The sequence below is a fragment of the Psittacula echo genome (genome assembly GCF_963264785.1).
Source record: "Psittacula echo genome assembly, chromosome: 3".
Classification (NCBI taxonomy): Eukaryota; Metazoa; Chordata; class Aves; order Psittaciformes; family Psittacidae; genus Psittacula; species Psittacula echo.
In genome coordinates, this window is record NC_137736.1 from 110,056,661 (window position 1) to 110,072,038 (window position 15,378).

Here is a 15,378-nt window from a genome sequence, read left to right on the forward strand (position 1 = left end):
TCCCACTGTCCATGTCACCAACAAAGATGTTGAACAGGACCGGTCCCAACACTGATCCCTGAGGGACACCACTCACTACTGGTACTGGTCTCGTTACCTTCTTCTATTCAAACTGATTTACACTGTTGTTCAATGAAGCTGCTTTTGGATTTCCTTGATCTTCAATTTTATGCTGCACATGCTGCAAACTTAGGGAAGTCACTAACACCATGCTTGTCAGTGTACCTTTGTAATCAGCTCTCCCAAACTTCTAAGGTCATTTCTAAGGTAGCTTCACTCTTAATCCTAAACTACTGAATACCATAAATTAGGAGCAGAAAGGAGAAGAAATAGAAGCCTCCTTCTTTTGCCTAAGCAAAAAAATTATTATTGACATCAGAAAATGCAATTAGGCAGAATAAATATGAAATTGGGCACATCTGGAAGTCTTTTGACATGATGATGAATCACCAGTTGGAAAAGACATAACCCAGACAACCCGTACCTGGGAGCCCTAAAACTAGGATGAGTAAAGAGCATCGGAAAAATTCAGTATGCTTCCCTAGAAACTTTTCCTTGAAAATAAGCTTGTACCACCCCTGGATATTCTTCCATCAAAGGAAAATCAGCAGATTTTGGCTTACCCTTTGGCATGCTAGTAAGGATTTGCATTAGGGAATGTTATCACTTCTGTTCTGCAAAACAAAGCCACAGCTCCTGCCCGGAGGAGCTTACAGTTTCTGGCTAGATTCCACCAAGACTTACAAACACTATTAACTTGTATCAAAGCACATATTAATTTTTATCAAAGGACACAAGTGTAAAGTCATAAAATAACACAAGTGAATAAAAGCTGTAAACACTGAGGAGAACGCCAGGTATTTCCTACACTTTCCTTCTTACAGTAATTTCTATGTCATTCTTCAATAGTTGCCATAGTTGCCCCTAACTATGGGGAACACTTAAGGTTTCTCCACACTGCCAACAGTGAAAGAGCTCCCAGTTTTCTCTGAGCTTCTCGCAAGTATCAGTTCCTCCTTCTTAGAAAGCCTCTGGGGGTTTTTTTTATCTTCATCCATCAAAATGAATGCTTTCTATACAACACAAGGTCCACTTTTTCTCATAAAGGACTTCAGATACAGAAAATGTATCTTGTCAGAGGATATAATAACAAAACCCCAGTAATTTTTAGTGTATTGGCTTTCATAGAAACCATCTGCCATGCTACAAATTCAAAACCTGGTACTTTTGTTACAGCAGGCACAGTGAATTCAACATTTCCAAACAACATTAAAGTGACACTATATAAAGTACTTGTATAGTCAGACTTTGTACCATTAATGGAACAGTTCTCATTCATGCATGAGAATCTCAAGTATTACTGAATTTAGCTGCTAATATGAAACAAAATTTAAAAATTACTTACTTTCTGCACATAACACAAAGTTTCTTTGGAGTGGGCTTGTGTGAGAAAGATGAGAGGCAGGTAGTAGAACAAAAAAGGTGAGCTGATCCTTTTCGCTGATATGCAGTCTGTCCCTTTTGTAAAGGCTTTTTGCAGTTTGCACATGTGACTTTAACCTGTTTAGAAGGCTGCTGCTGGGCAGAAGGCTGAAAAATCTGTTTAGGAAGTGATGCTACAGGTGACAATGAATCCACACCTGGCTGCTTCTGATTCCTAGGGAAGGAAGCTGACTGGGATATCCAAGAATCTTCAAGAAAAAACAAACATAACTAAGTGAAGAGACATGTACATAAATATAAATATACATATATACACAGAGAGATAATAGTCACAAATATATGAGCATGAAATCATTTTCCTGTAAAATGCTATTTGATAGTACTAGTCTCCATTGTTACAAAGCTTTGGAACATGAACAAATTTCAGGATGGTCCCATCCTACATCTAGTGACAAATTCTGCAGGCCTCAATTCACTTGCAGTGGATTTGCAAACTGGTATTTTTATCTTCAGGCAAACAAAACTGCAATTACAAAAAAAAAAAAAAAAAAAAAGGAGAAGACCAACAGATAACACGATTTCTAAGCTAAGGTTTAAGATACAAACTCCGCAAATCTACAAAAACATGAGATCTTATATCCTCATTAGTTATTTTGTTTTAAAGCTTTAAACAAACACCACGTCTGGCCTCTCTGCTAAACCCTAGAAGTGGGGTTCCCCATACTAATTTCCTAGTCCAGCATGTAGCCAGAACTATACTGCAGTTAGAGTGAAGCACAGTGGCTCCACATCTGGAATCTGCATCAATGTCATTAATTCCAGTAAGAGTTCCTGGTTTCCTCAGTAAGCTTTTCAATGTAATGAATACCACTTAACATGCAAAAGTGGCAAAGTCATGGGAGTTCCAAGTCTTCCTCTGTAGAAATCAACGAACCTACAAAATACATTCACCTGGGAAAAAAAACCCAGTTTCAATAGCTATCCCAAACCCTGTCACAGCACTTGGCACTTACCTTTCAAGCTTTTTATTTCCAGGATCTAGAACAGTACCTCACCATTACTTACTGAATAGTAAACACCTGCATAAATATTACTGTACTGGATAGTACTTGTCCTACTACTTTTGAATAAACACAGTATTTAACGTAACTAAATAAAAACACTAAAGCCTTGAATGTCTGAGTAATTCCAGCATATTCCTAGACTGTTATTACAACTAGTATTAACAAGCAAATATAAAAAAGGTAATTTTAAATTCTATAACTTCAGATAACAAAAACCTTAACCTACAAGCTTCAGCAACTGCCCAAGCTTTATTCTTAAGAGACATTATCTTGGTCCACAATCATTCATTAAATAGAAGGCACCCTTTCCTCATACCATTTCGTAAGGTCCTCTCTTTCTCAAAGAGGGTTTTATTAACACATGTTCAGCTTCATAATTTTTAAATTAATTTTAGGGACAAAGTTCTAGGAACCCAAGGACAACAACAAAAACACATTCCTTAGCAAGTAGGCGATAATTTCCCACTGTGACTTTGCAGCTGTAAAGAATGCCCTGTTTCTCAAACATGTAAGACAAGCTGGAAATTTACCCAAAGTAATGCTTACAGGTAAACAGAATAGCTGGAACAAAGAGGGAAAGAAGGTAAAACAGAACACGTTCCTCTTTAAACCATTCTTACTATAATGGCTGTTCAGGGTGTTCCCATTCTTTTCCACTTGTTCGTGCTCAAATCTGCTGTAAAATTATTCCTTACTCTTACTTGTACCAATACATTTACTTGCAGAGCCATCTTGCAAAAATGGTTCAATGAAATTATGCCTTTAAAAAAAAACCAAACAAACAAAAAAAAAACACCCACTACTGCATCAGCACAACACCGAATCACAGAATCACACATGGCGCAGAGGTGGGGAGAGTTTTAGAGAGATATGCTGCTCCTGAAACCTTCAGACACATCTGCATTAATGACGTGGTTCAGATCAGGGCAATTCTGAAATGCATCCTCAGTTCACTAGGTTTTTTGGTTGGTTCTGTTGTTAGAACAGTTTTGATGCACAAAACAGGATTACATTCAGAGAAACATCTCTTGCAAGGTGGTTGGACTAAATAATCTTTAAAGGTCCCTTTCCAATCAAAACCATTGTATAAGATGTACTCCCAATGCTTACTGGGAACACCAGGTTCTGAATTAATGTGCTGGACAGAAGTTTCTGTTATGCAAATACTATTTTCCCTACAGTGGAGGCACTCTAGCTGAGGGGAATAGATCGATCCAGAAGAAATCTTCCAAACCACATATGTAATCATAGAATCATTTAGGTAGGAAAAAGACCTTAAGATCAGAGTCCAACTGTTAACCTAGCACTGCCAAGTCCACCACTAAACCATGTCCCCAAGCACTATGCCTACACATCTTTTAAATACCTCCAGGGATGGTGACTCCACCAGTTCCCTGATCAAGAAATCTCATCTGCTATTTTTCTTACAACATGTAGACGTCACATGTCCCAATTCCTGTGTCACTAGGGAGAGAAAAGGGGGGAATAATCAGGAAACAATTAATGCTTGCATCTTCAAGGCTTCAAATCCTCTATACAGGAAACAAACATGAATAAATCTTGTCCAAGATGTAAGCAAGAATGTCTTCACGTAATGGACTAGTTCCAAGATTTGCAAGGCTGCTCTGTAAACTCATGTATTAAGTCCTTACATAAAGTTTTTATGTTAAACAAATGCTAACTAGCAAATCCCTAAAGAAAGTTGTGGTAACTGGAAAAAAGTTTGCTGCTCATCTTCTTACATCCTATTTCTGAAGTGTAAGCAATGTTTTTTAATCTATGATCTTCAAATTATATAAATGAAAGTATTTTTATCATCAGTGGGCTTAAATTAACTAAGCAGAAGTCTCCACATCCATTGGCAATATTTTAGAAATCTGGAAATCAGAACAGATGGAACATCACTGATCCAGAAAAGATGAATCTATCCTTAGCAATCTTAGACTTGTACTGTGTAGAATATATTAGACATGTTTAAGATCAATTGCTTCCTGTCACATTAACAAAGTTTCTAACAGGCAGGGTTAATTGCTACTGACAAGATCTTCTAGGAGAAAAGGAAGCATCTTCCAGGCAAAAAGAAAACTGAAACTTAGGAAAGTGAAAAGGCTTCAAGATATACAAGTACAAAAACCTCATAAATGACCTGCACCTACCGTGTTTCAGGCTTTTTCTTGCGTAAAAGCCATTTCCACTATAGCCGTCTTCCCTCCTCTTGTTTACTCTCGTGTTTTTTCTAATTCCTCTGTTGGTGTTTTTCTCCTTTCCTCTTACCTGTGACAGCCTTTCCTGCTTGCTTTTGAACCTACTGCTGTTTATTTTTCACATACGAAATCCACAACCATAAAAAATCCTGTATATTTACACCTCCAAATACTTATCTCGTATCCACCTGTAAATCCATTTTTCCCTCCCTTCCTCCGAGCGGGTCTTTTTCATCAAGTCCCTAAAAGGACTTCCAGCCAATACTCCAAACTCAATCTATTTCAATACTGCTATGGTCCAAGTCTATCACACTTAATTCATATTGGCAAAGTTCCAGTACGTCTCTGTTAATCACACCAAAAATGTAAGTTCAGTAGCTTAAGGGAAAGCACATGTTGATTTTCTTAAGATACACTTTGTCCAAGAAAAACAAAGGCACTACATTAAGGTAACAAATGCTTCTCACCCACAACTAGTTGACCATCTGCAATAAAGCAATAATTATACCCCATGTCTAAGAGATCAACTAGCAATAGTGGGAATGTTGATTTTAAAAGATTAGGAACTGATTTCCTAAATTATTCAGACAGACATCCAAAGGGTAATACCAGCTTTCAACTTCAGGAGTCAAATTTTGAGTTCAGTTTCAAGTTTAACGCAAAAACCCCACATGCTAACATCCAACTTAAAGCTTGGATTCATACTGCCATTTCCATAATACAATATGAAAGGTATTAATGCTTACGCAAAAATATATTTGGTAGTATATGACCAAAAAGAAGAACTGCATCCAGTGAAAAACAACTTAAACCACCCCCCCAAACACATGTACTTTAATCAGCATATGGACAAGTTAAGAAATCACAAATTAACAAGGGTCTACTGCACCTAGATTGTAATGGGTTTAAATTTTCCTTTAAAAATTACCCCAACTAGTCTAAAGTTAAACCTGTAGCAAAGGTGGTGATTTGGCTTTTTCCCCACTTTTAGCCTAACAGGGCAGAAGAGCACCAGTATGTGTTTGAACCTGGAAGATTTTAAATTACTCATGTGAAAGCTTAAATTCTGTAGAACAGCAATTCCAGAAGACCATTTATGGCTGCCCCATCTGGCTTTCAGCAATATCTGTTTATTGGCTAAATCAGGAGACAATATACTGCTATTTGCACAGAGATATACAACAAAACCAGCAAATTTAAACTAATATTGTAGGATACAAATACATGTTATCACACGTGATTAAACAGCAATTATAAAGTCTGTATAAGTTACTGCAGGAACACGCAAGTCCACAAGTAACTTGGACCCCATTTTGGTAAGCATTATAAACACTAAGAATTGCTCAGTATCCAATGAATTATGACAGCTAGCTACTTACAACTTATGATCAGACTTCCAAATTCTCTTATTTTGCACATTAGACTATATTCAAGACAACAGATCAGAAGTCTTCAATAACTTTGATCAATTAAACTGGTCACAAAACTCCACAAAAAGGTATAAAAGTTGCTTAAATATGCTAAGCTTTAGTTGTGTCAGTTAAAGGGGTAGACTCAAGTCAAAGAAAGCTTTGCTTTAGATACAAATACTTATGTCCCAAACCACCTGAAGGTATCACTAACTGCTGAATTGGTACAGTTTACCTAACAGTTTATGTCATTGATCCTATTTTATTCTGGAGTCACAGATACGGTTGTGATTGGGATGAAGAGAACCAAAATATTCCAGATTAATTAAGCTAAAATACTAAACAGTGCCACTGCCGAAAGTATTTTAATCAAACATTCTATTATTTATTTTCAGCTTTCAAGGAAATGTTGAGAATAGCAACTTACCTGGATTATGATGAGTCACAGATTCTCCATTTTGAAATATATCTCCAGCCACATTCATTCTACCAGGATTGAAAGGTCCTACACCAGTCTTGGTCTGTGAAGTCAAAGATGGGGTGTATGTTTGCATACTAGCACCGAAATTACTTGACTGCAGTCCGTTAGATACATCTCCCAAGTTGGCATTCTGCAGTGAAGTTACATGTGTAATCATTAAGTTCATGTCACGCCCTTCGGCATTTTCTAAATGACCATCACTCACAGAGCTCCTAGCACCTGTTTCTAATGTAGTAACATTAGCAATCTGAATTTCAGAGTCTGGTTCTGTGGTTATACCACTATTACCTATTCCTGAATTTACCTTACTTCTTGAAAAACTGGAAGGTGAGAATTCCGTATCGTTGGTTCTATTTTTACACTCTGGAAGTCTTCGGTCATTAAAACTGGAAGCATTCTTCTCTTGTCCTCGATTTGTTTCAATGTCTTCTTCATCATCAATAATAATAGTTTCACTTACACTCCCCTTTTGAGAATTTAAATCTTTTGGAGGAGAAAGCATTTTGCAATCATTCCCCTGAAGTTCTTCATTTTTTGATGATGTAAAAGCAGCATTCCTTTGATCTGCTATCAGTAACGTAGAATTTTGTGGAGGTTGTACAGGTTCAATAAAAACTACATCATCATCATCTTCTATAGGTGAGCTTTGAAATTTATTAGGCCTAGAAACTAAAGAACTTGGAGGGCCTCCAAATGTATTTCCTACATTTGCAAGACCTGCTGCCATGGTGGTATTCCCTAGCAGATCAGGAGTATGTTCAGAAAGTTCTAATCCTCCCAGAGGACTCGCATCCATTCCAGATCTGCTGTTTAAAGAAAAAAATAAAGCAAGAAAAAACATCCAACTTCAGAGTAAGATATAACTTTCCAGTAAAAGTTTTTAAACACACTCTTGTTAGTAGTTCCAGCTTTTACTTTGTTTTCTTACTAGATGATCTTTAAGGCCCCTTCCAACCCAAATAATTCCATTATTCTTCCTGAGATCACATAAAGAAAATACACAGTTTTCTCTATGCTCTTCTTTGAGCCTCGTAACATTCATTTACTTTCTAATCCTGCACTAGCAAAAAAATACTGCCATCACCAACATCTCCCACACATTAGCTACACATCATTATTTAGCAATATATATAGGAAACATATACATACATAGGAATACATGTATATACATATATATAGGAAACAGAATGATTCCTATTTCTCAGTCTCTTTCCCACCTATATATGCACACAATGATGCTGTAACACTGCTTTTACTAATCTGCAAAGCAAGACCAAAAGGTAGATATGCAGAAAGAAAACTTAAATTCCTATTAAATTTCATTCCTATTAGAAATATATAGAATAAGACTGAAGCACATATCCAAGTGCCTAACAACAAAGGAAAAAAAAAAAAATGTTGTTCTGTATAACAACTTTGAAATCCTACTGATTTTCCTCCAACCCCACACTGACAAAGCTCCTTAGGTGGCCCAACACAACTGGAGCACAGAAGTAGGCAAGAGAGATATGGAACACATGATGAGAACAGATACATCATTGAGCAGGAGAAGGTGCACAGCAACCTCTCATTACTAGCCACTACCACAGGCAGCTCATTTGACAGCCTTAGTATCTCCTGTTCCACTGCAGCTTTCAACAACTTAATCTCTTTTTTTTTTTTTTTTTTTTTAAACCGCAAGTGATGCTTCTTCAGGCTCCTTCCCAGCAGCTACTTTGCCTGGGGCTTACTGTTTGCTTTTAGTAATTGTTCAGTTTGGGGAATCTGTTGTTTATAATTGTCAATGCTATCATGAATTTAAAAAAATATAAAAGGCAAGCTCAATATGGAATTTCTGTACCTCTAATTCCAAACCAGTATATAATAGGTGCTAAAGGACCTAAGATCTCTCTAAAAAAAATCTGCACTAAAAACCAGTAAGTTAAATTGATCTTGATATACACAACAAAACAGATGTAATTCATTATAATTTGGCTAAGTCTTGTGAGCACACACTGATGCGTGACATCAGTGAGTTTCTGCGAAATAGAAAGTTTTCTATGCTTTTTTATAAATCCTTAATAAAGGAAGGTAAACAAAGGATGTAGGAATATCCTGCTCATCAATACTTACCCATCCAGAAATCCACTGCAATCTGTTTACCTTAGTAAGTTGTTCCAAGAGTTTTTATTTTCTTTCCTGTGAGGAATCTGCTCTTCTTATGTCAATTTGTTGCCCTCCACAAAAGCAGTGCGTTCTGAAACTGCGTTAAAACAAACATTAGATATCCAAAACAGTTTCTATATCTCAAACCTTTCCTACCAATTGTTCATTAAACTGACTTCCTTCTAAACATACAGTTTAAATTCAAACCTGACTTTTAGCACTATCATCCTACAATCCTACATCCTAGAGAATATTAGTCTATACAATCATTGCCATGAGTAAAGCAGCAATACCGTTTCTTTGAGATTTTCCATTCTGTCACATCACATTTCCAGAATCTTGTGCCTGATGCTTTATAGATAGACAGTAAAAGTACCAACATTTGGCAAGAGACAAACAGACATACCTAAAATTAAGTAATCAAACACTACAATTAAGAAGTGCATCTATAATAGAATACTAAGGAAATAAACATTTCAGGTAAACTGAGCTACTGAGAAAAGAAACCTTAGTAGATGTATTTCTTTGCTTTTTATCACAACAACCTCCTTAATGCTTATAGCAGAATATACCATGCTAAAATTAAGATATAAGAGAAGGAAAATTACAGGATGTCCATTATAAACCAGGCTTACAATGCAATATAAACCTTACATTGCTAATAATTTTCAAATTGCATACGTGCACTGCAATGATACTTATCACAGACTCAGGCATTCATAGCTTACATTAAAACATGTGATCATTCACAAGAGACTGAAAATGTTCAAAGTTCAAGCCTGTACCTATTCTTCAGGTTTTATAACAGCCATTAGGTTTCTCAGACTTGGCAGCATTTTCAAAATAGAGAGTATCAACTTCTATGCATTTACAGAATTATTCAAACCCTCTTGTCCATTAACCAAGTAGGAGCAGTTGGGGGAGGAGGGGGGAGTGAGGGAGAATGTGTGCATCGGGTCATAAACTGGGGACAACATGACCAAAAGCAAAGCTGTGAACCAGATTAATCCTAGAAGAGAGGCAACCACCTTTTAATTCCTTCCTAAGTTAGCCTTACAGCCAAATGCCATTATGTAATAGCATATGAACTGCAATAAAGGTAACATTCACTTTGAATGAAAGAGATTTTCTGGAGAAAATAAAAAATAAAAAAAAAAAGTATTATCAATGCAGTTGGCTCATACCTCCCTGAAAATCAGTCAGTTATAATGAAGATTAATTTAATCCAATATTCTCTTTTACGTAACTTATTCTTCCCTCTAGGGCTGAATAATTCAAAGTTAGATTTCTCTACGTGTCAGCTTTTGCTGCAAAGAGCTACTGCACTCACTGATTCTTAAAATTTCCCAGGTTTATTTCATATATTTTCTTTCTCCAGAATGAAAAAAGAATCACAAGCGCATAAAGCTTTTAATAAAAAAGTTCTAAATATACCTGAACAGATGGCAGCAAAGAAGAAATGAGACTATGCCAAGACTGTATTTTAGGCCTAACTCAAACCCTTGCTATTCCTATTTTTACAGATCCTTAGAAGACAGACAAACTTGGGATGATTTACAGTACATGCACGTAATATGTAGCAAAGGTAAGACCAAAACATTTCTTCTTGTGTAAGTATCTTTTCCAACAAAAGCTCTTAAAAAGGTTTTAATGACCAGTATTGGTAGATATGACAAAAATAAGACAAATATATGTGCAAACTGTTGGTCTATAGTCATAAATAAAATCTGCATTATTTTCCCTCTCAAGTGTTAGTTCTTACCAATGCTAAACTCAACAAGACAATTGCCAAAAAAATCAGATTAAAAAAAAAAATAAAAAAAAAATTGCAAGTTTGGGTAGTTTGTTTTCTTAAAAATGCTAGTACCAAGGAGAAACACAAAAACTACATAGGCTATGTCACAGTATTTCTAAATGGAAAACTACCAAAAAAGAAGTACCTACAGAGTTAAAACAATAGGTTTAGAATGAGAAACTAGGAAAAAATCTTACACATCTCAACGGGTAACAGAGCAAGACGCTTAATAACACAATTGCAACAAACCTGTAAGATTGTAGACTGATCACTGGATGAAATGTTTAGATTGAAAAATAACACAAACAAAACACGAAATGGTGAGATCTAGCCTGCAGAAAATACACGTTGAAAAGTGCTGCAGGATGAGCTCAAGGCTTTACGGTAGCACACAAGACACCAAAACTAGAGCTGGACAGAAGCAGAGGCACTACCACTACACAACAGTCCTTCCTGAACAACGCATTGTGTACCCCACAAGCCACTGTAAGACCATGTAAGCCACTCTCCATCATATTTGAAAAATCATGGCAGTCAGGTGAAGTTCCCGATGACTGGAAAAAGGGAAATATAACCCCCATTTGCAAGAAGGGGAAAATGGATGACCCAGGGAATTACAGACCAGTCAGTCTCACCTCTGTGCCTGGCAAAATCCTGGAGCAGATTCTCCTGCAAGGCATGCTAAGGCACATGAAAAACAACAAGGCGGTTGGATGACAGCCAACATGGCTTCACTAAGGAGAAATCCTGCCTGACCAATTTGGTGGCCTTCTATGATGGGGCTACGAAACTGATGGGCAAGGGTAGAGCAGTTGACGTCATCTACCTGGACTTGTGCAAAGCCTTTGACACTGTCCCACATGACATCCCTGTCACTAAATTGAAGAGACATCAATTTGATGGGGGGACCACTCGGCGGATGAAGAACAGGCTGGATGGCCACATGCAAAGAGTTGTGGTCAATGGCTCAATGTCCAGCTGGAAACCAGTAATGAGTGGTGCCCCTCAGGGATCGGTGTTGGGACCAGCCTTGTTCAACATCTTTGTCAGTGACATGGACAGTGGGATTGAGCGCGCCCTCAGCAAGTTTGCCAATGACACCAAGCTGTGTGGTTCGGTTGATACACTGGAGGGAAGGGATGCCATCCAGAGGGACCTTGACACGCTTGTGAGGTGGGCTGATGCCAACCTTATGAAGTTAAATCACGCCAAGCTCAGGGTCCTACACCTGGGTTGGAGCAATCCCAGGCACAGCTACAGGTTGGGCAGAGAAGAGATTCACAGCAGCCCTGCAGAGGAGGAATTGGGGGTGTTGGTCGATGAGAAAATGAACATGAGCCGGCTTCAGTGTGCGCTCACAGCCCAGAAAGCCAACTGTATCCTGGGCTGCATCAAAAGGAGCATGACCAGCAGGTCGAAGGAGGTGATCCTGCCTCTCTACTCTGCTCTCGTGAGACCTCACTTGGCGTATTGTGTGCAGTTCTGGTGTCCTCAACATAAAAAGGACATGGAACTGTTGGAACAAGTCCAGAGGAGGGCCACGAGGATGATCAGGGGACTGGAGCACCTCCCGTCTGAAGACAGGCTGAGAAAGTTGGGGCTGTTCAGCCTGGAGAAGAGAAGACTGTGTGGAGACCTCATAGCAGCCTTCCAGTATCTGAAGGGGGCCTACAAGGATGCTGGGGATGGACTATTCATTAGGGACTGTAGTGACAGGACAAGGGGTAACGGGTTAAAACTTAAAGAGGGGAAGTCTGGATTGGATATAAGGAAGAAATTCTTTACGGAGAGGGTGGTGAGGCACTGGAATGGTTTACCCAGGGAAGCTGTGAATGCTCCATCCCTGGCAGTGTTCAAGGCCAGGTTGGACAGAGCCTTGGGTGACATGGTTTGGTGTGAGGTGTCCTTGCCCATGGCGGGGGATTGGAACTAGATGACCTTAAGGTCCTTTCCAACCTTAACTATTCTATGATTCTATCCTCTTAAACTGGCCTACACCACTTGTCTATGAAAGTCTTTATGCTGAAATAAATTACAATTCCATAACTACATTCAAGGCCTCTTTGCTGAAAGAAATAAAAGGCAAAATGCAGCCGGTTCTTTAGGAGGATAGCAAATACTACAGCTTTTATGACAGACAGCTAGGTAATGCTCTATAGGCCAAGTCTTAACTTCACTGTTTAATGATAAAGAATTTTAAATTTATCATGAATAACAGAAATTGAGGAGTGTGTCTGTACCTAGGAAAAAAAAAATGGCACTCCACTTTAAAAAAAAGACAGAAAATAGAATTTGAAAGTCTCTACCAAGTGCCATTAATAACACCTGGGATGAAGGTGACATATGATCATCATCATGGTTACATACACTTGACACAAAGTCACAAAAATCAAAAGGAGTCACTGAAAACCAACCAAAACTACAGTTCCACCAACACAGGGTGCTTGAAACAGACATTCGAAGTAGGACAAAATAGCATGTACAAGTGCTTCCATATAAAGGCTAACAGCTTAAAAACAAAAAAGGAAAGCCTGAATGACTGCTTTTGGGAGAATACATAACTGAGACATCTTCAAAGTGAAAATATGAACAAAATACAGGAGACAGTAGCATACTAAGGTACAAATACAGGGCTAAGAAGAAAGGGATTGATTTGCCTCAGCGAAGGAACACTGCTTTCTGCTAGGAAAGCACTGTATCCTAACTAAATTATTTACTTCAACAGGTACTGTGCTGCACTTGAAATCCATATCCAAATTACAAGAAATAGCATATTAATGGTATATTATTACATAACGGTGACAGCACATCTGAGATAAGGGGAACGATAGAGACTGCGAAGTACTAACTGAAGATTTCGACTATTGCTGTGCAATGAATGATGGAGACGTTCTGACAACACAGCCAACTGCAACCAGCTACAAGACTAACCAAAGAAAAAACAATTCCTGGTCTAATTCTGAGCAACACAATACAGTTTAAGATGCAATTATCCAGACAGCACTCCAGAAAAACATATTTAAACTCCCATGGGAATTAAAAAATAAATAATTTTATAATTATTTTATTTACAGTATTACAATTATTTACAATAATTTTATTATTTTAATAAAATATTACCTCAATATTTCATTTCAAAAAGGAGAACAACATGCGAGGAACCCAATTACAAGGAAACAAAATGGAGCAGCTAGACAAAAATATTATTGACAGCATGGATGCCATTTAAAATTTCACCATATTAAGTATACAAGCAATTCAAAAAGACCCCCCCAGAAAAACATGAAGACTACTATAGGGAAGTCTGAGCTACAAAGATGCTGGAATTGTAGTAGTGGAAAGTTTTATGTGCATTTGCCCTGTTCTTTACCTTTTGATAGGCATGGTTCAAGACAGGCTACTAAGCTGTCAGTGCAAGGGTTTGTCCAAAATGCCAATTCTTGCAGATTTCACAAACTGTAACATTTTTGTAATGAAACAGAATATCCAAGAAGCCAAAACCACAGCAGAAAACACAGAAAAAACTCTTTGCATTGATGCTCATTAAGGAAAAGATCAGAGAAGATCACATCTAAGCTCTCTTTCTAGGGGTCATGTCAGAGGGGAAGTGTCACAGCAAACTGCTAACAGAAGATTTCAGAACAAATTATGAGGGCCACATGGCAGTCACTTAAAATTTCTAAAGACAGTCAGCAATCCTCTATTTCAGTATCTGTAACCAATTACTTCATGAGAGGGTCAATAACAATTGCCCAAATAATTACAGTCTACAATCCTATCTCATCACTAAACAGACTGATAGAAACTACAGCTAAATAAATATGCAAAAGACAGAAGAATACAAGGAGAGAATTAATATGTTTTTTGCAGAAGAAGTAGTGCCTCACAGGACTACTGGAGCGATCTTTTGAAAGGTTCATATACCTGTTGGCCAACCCTGACTAAACTGGTATATAGCACATAAGACTTCCAAAAGGCCTTCAAATACATTCCTCACTAGACTGCACTGGTGTAGGGATTGGTGCATGGACAGGAAGCTGCTAGGAGGGACAGGAACCAGCTGACCCTGGGGAGGTGCTTAGGCGGCAGATATAAGGAATTCTAACTGCGCAATAAATCGTTGGTGACCCGCATTCCGTGAATGCTCTATGTCTCAGCCCTAGTTCGGAGGGAACTAGTGCTTCCGTCCCTCACCACACGAGTAGCGAGAAACTACACAGTGGAAGATGGTTAAGTCTACAAGGAAAATAAAATACACAGAAAATGAGTGCTTATTTGTGTGTTGTAAAAAGGCAGCCAGTGAAATAGTTAAGCAACTTTAATAATCTATCATGTAGGAAAACACTTTTTCTTCATTGTGGAGTCACTGCTGTAGAAGGCTACAGAGGCCTGAAATGCAACAAGGTCAAACATGGATTAGGAAAACATGGAAATAAATGTTCTCATGACTGTTAAACACAGTGGTCCAAAGGCAACTCTGCAGAAGTTCTCAGCCAGCTGCTGCTGAAAACCAGAACACACATACGGGTGGGAAGATGGGGAGGGGGTGGGGATATGTAATAAACCACGCTATAGCTGCCAGGTTTCTATTCTTAGACATCACTGATGCAAATGCAAACAGGTTACTGCCCTGTCTACTAACCTAGTAAAGAAATTAATCTTACCAATAGAGGAATATTATTATTCTTACATGCAGAAGACTTGTCACTAGCCTCATGGAAGCTTTACCCACTTACCCAAAATCCAAATTTTGGCCTATGAATACCAGGCTGATTTCAGCTGGGGTAAGAGTCAACATACAAGCAAAATAATCCAGTAAGAGGCTAATCTGAATGCA

General features: G+C 38.1%; 1 protein-coding gene across 12 annotated transcripts in view; it reads right to left on the bottom strand.

The window, feature by feature from the left end:
- The window catches only part of ZMYM2 (zinc finger MYM-type containing 2), a 94,345-nt gene that overhangs the window by 62,495 nt on the left and 16,472 nt on the right, over window positions 1-15,378 (bottom strand). For 8 of the 12 annotated variants that reach the window (XR_013956415.1, XM_080613017.1, XM_080613018.1 and 5 more), the window contains 3 exons: window positions 8,714-8,843; window positions 6,548-7,407; window positions 1,406-1,691 (listed from right to left, as the gene is read on the bottom strand). Coding sequence is in view for 11 of the 12 variants with exons in the window: in XM_080613017.1 (XP_080469143.1) it covers window positions 1,406-1,691; window positions 6,548-7,397 (1,136 nt within the window). In the remaining variant the exon portion in view is untranslated. The remainder of the gene's footprint in view (window positions 1-1,405; window positions 1,692-6,547; window positions 7,408-8,713; window positions 8,844-15,378) is intronic. The other 4 variants (XM_080613024.1, XM_080613023.1, XM_080613022.1 and 1 more) reach the window with 4 other exon arrangements.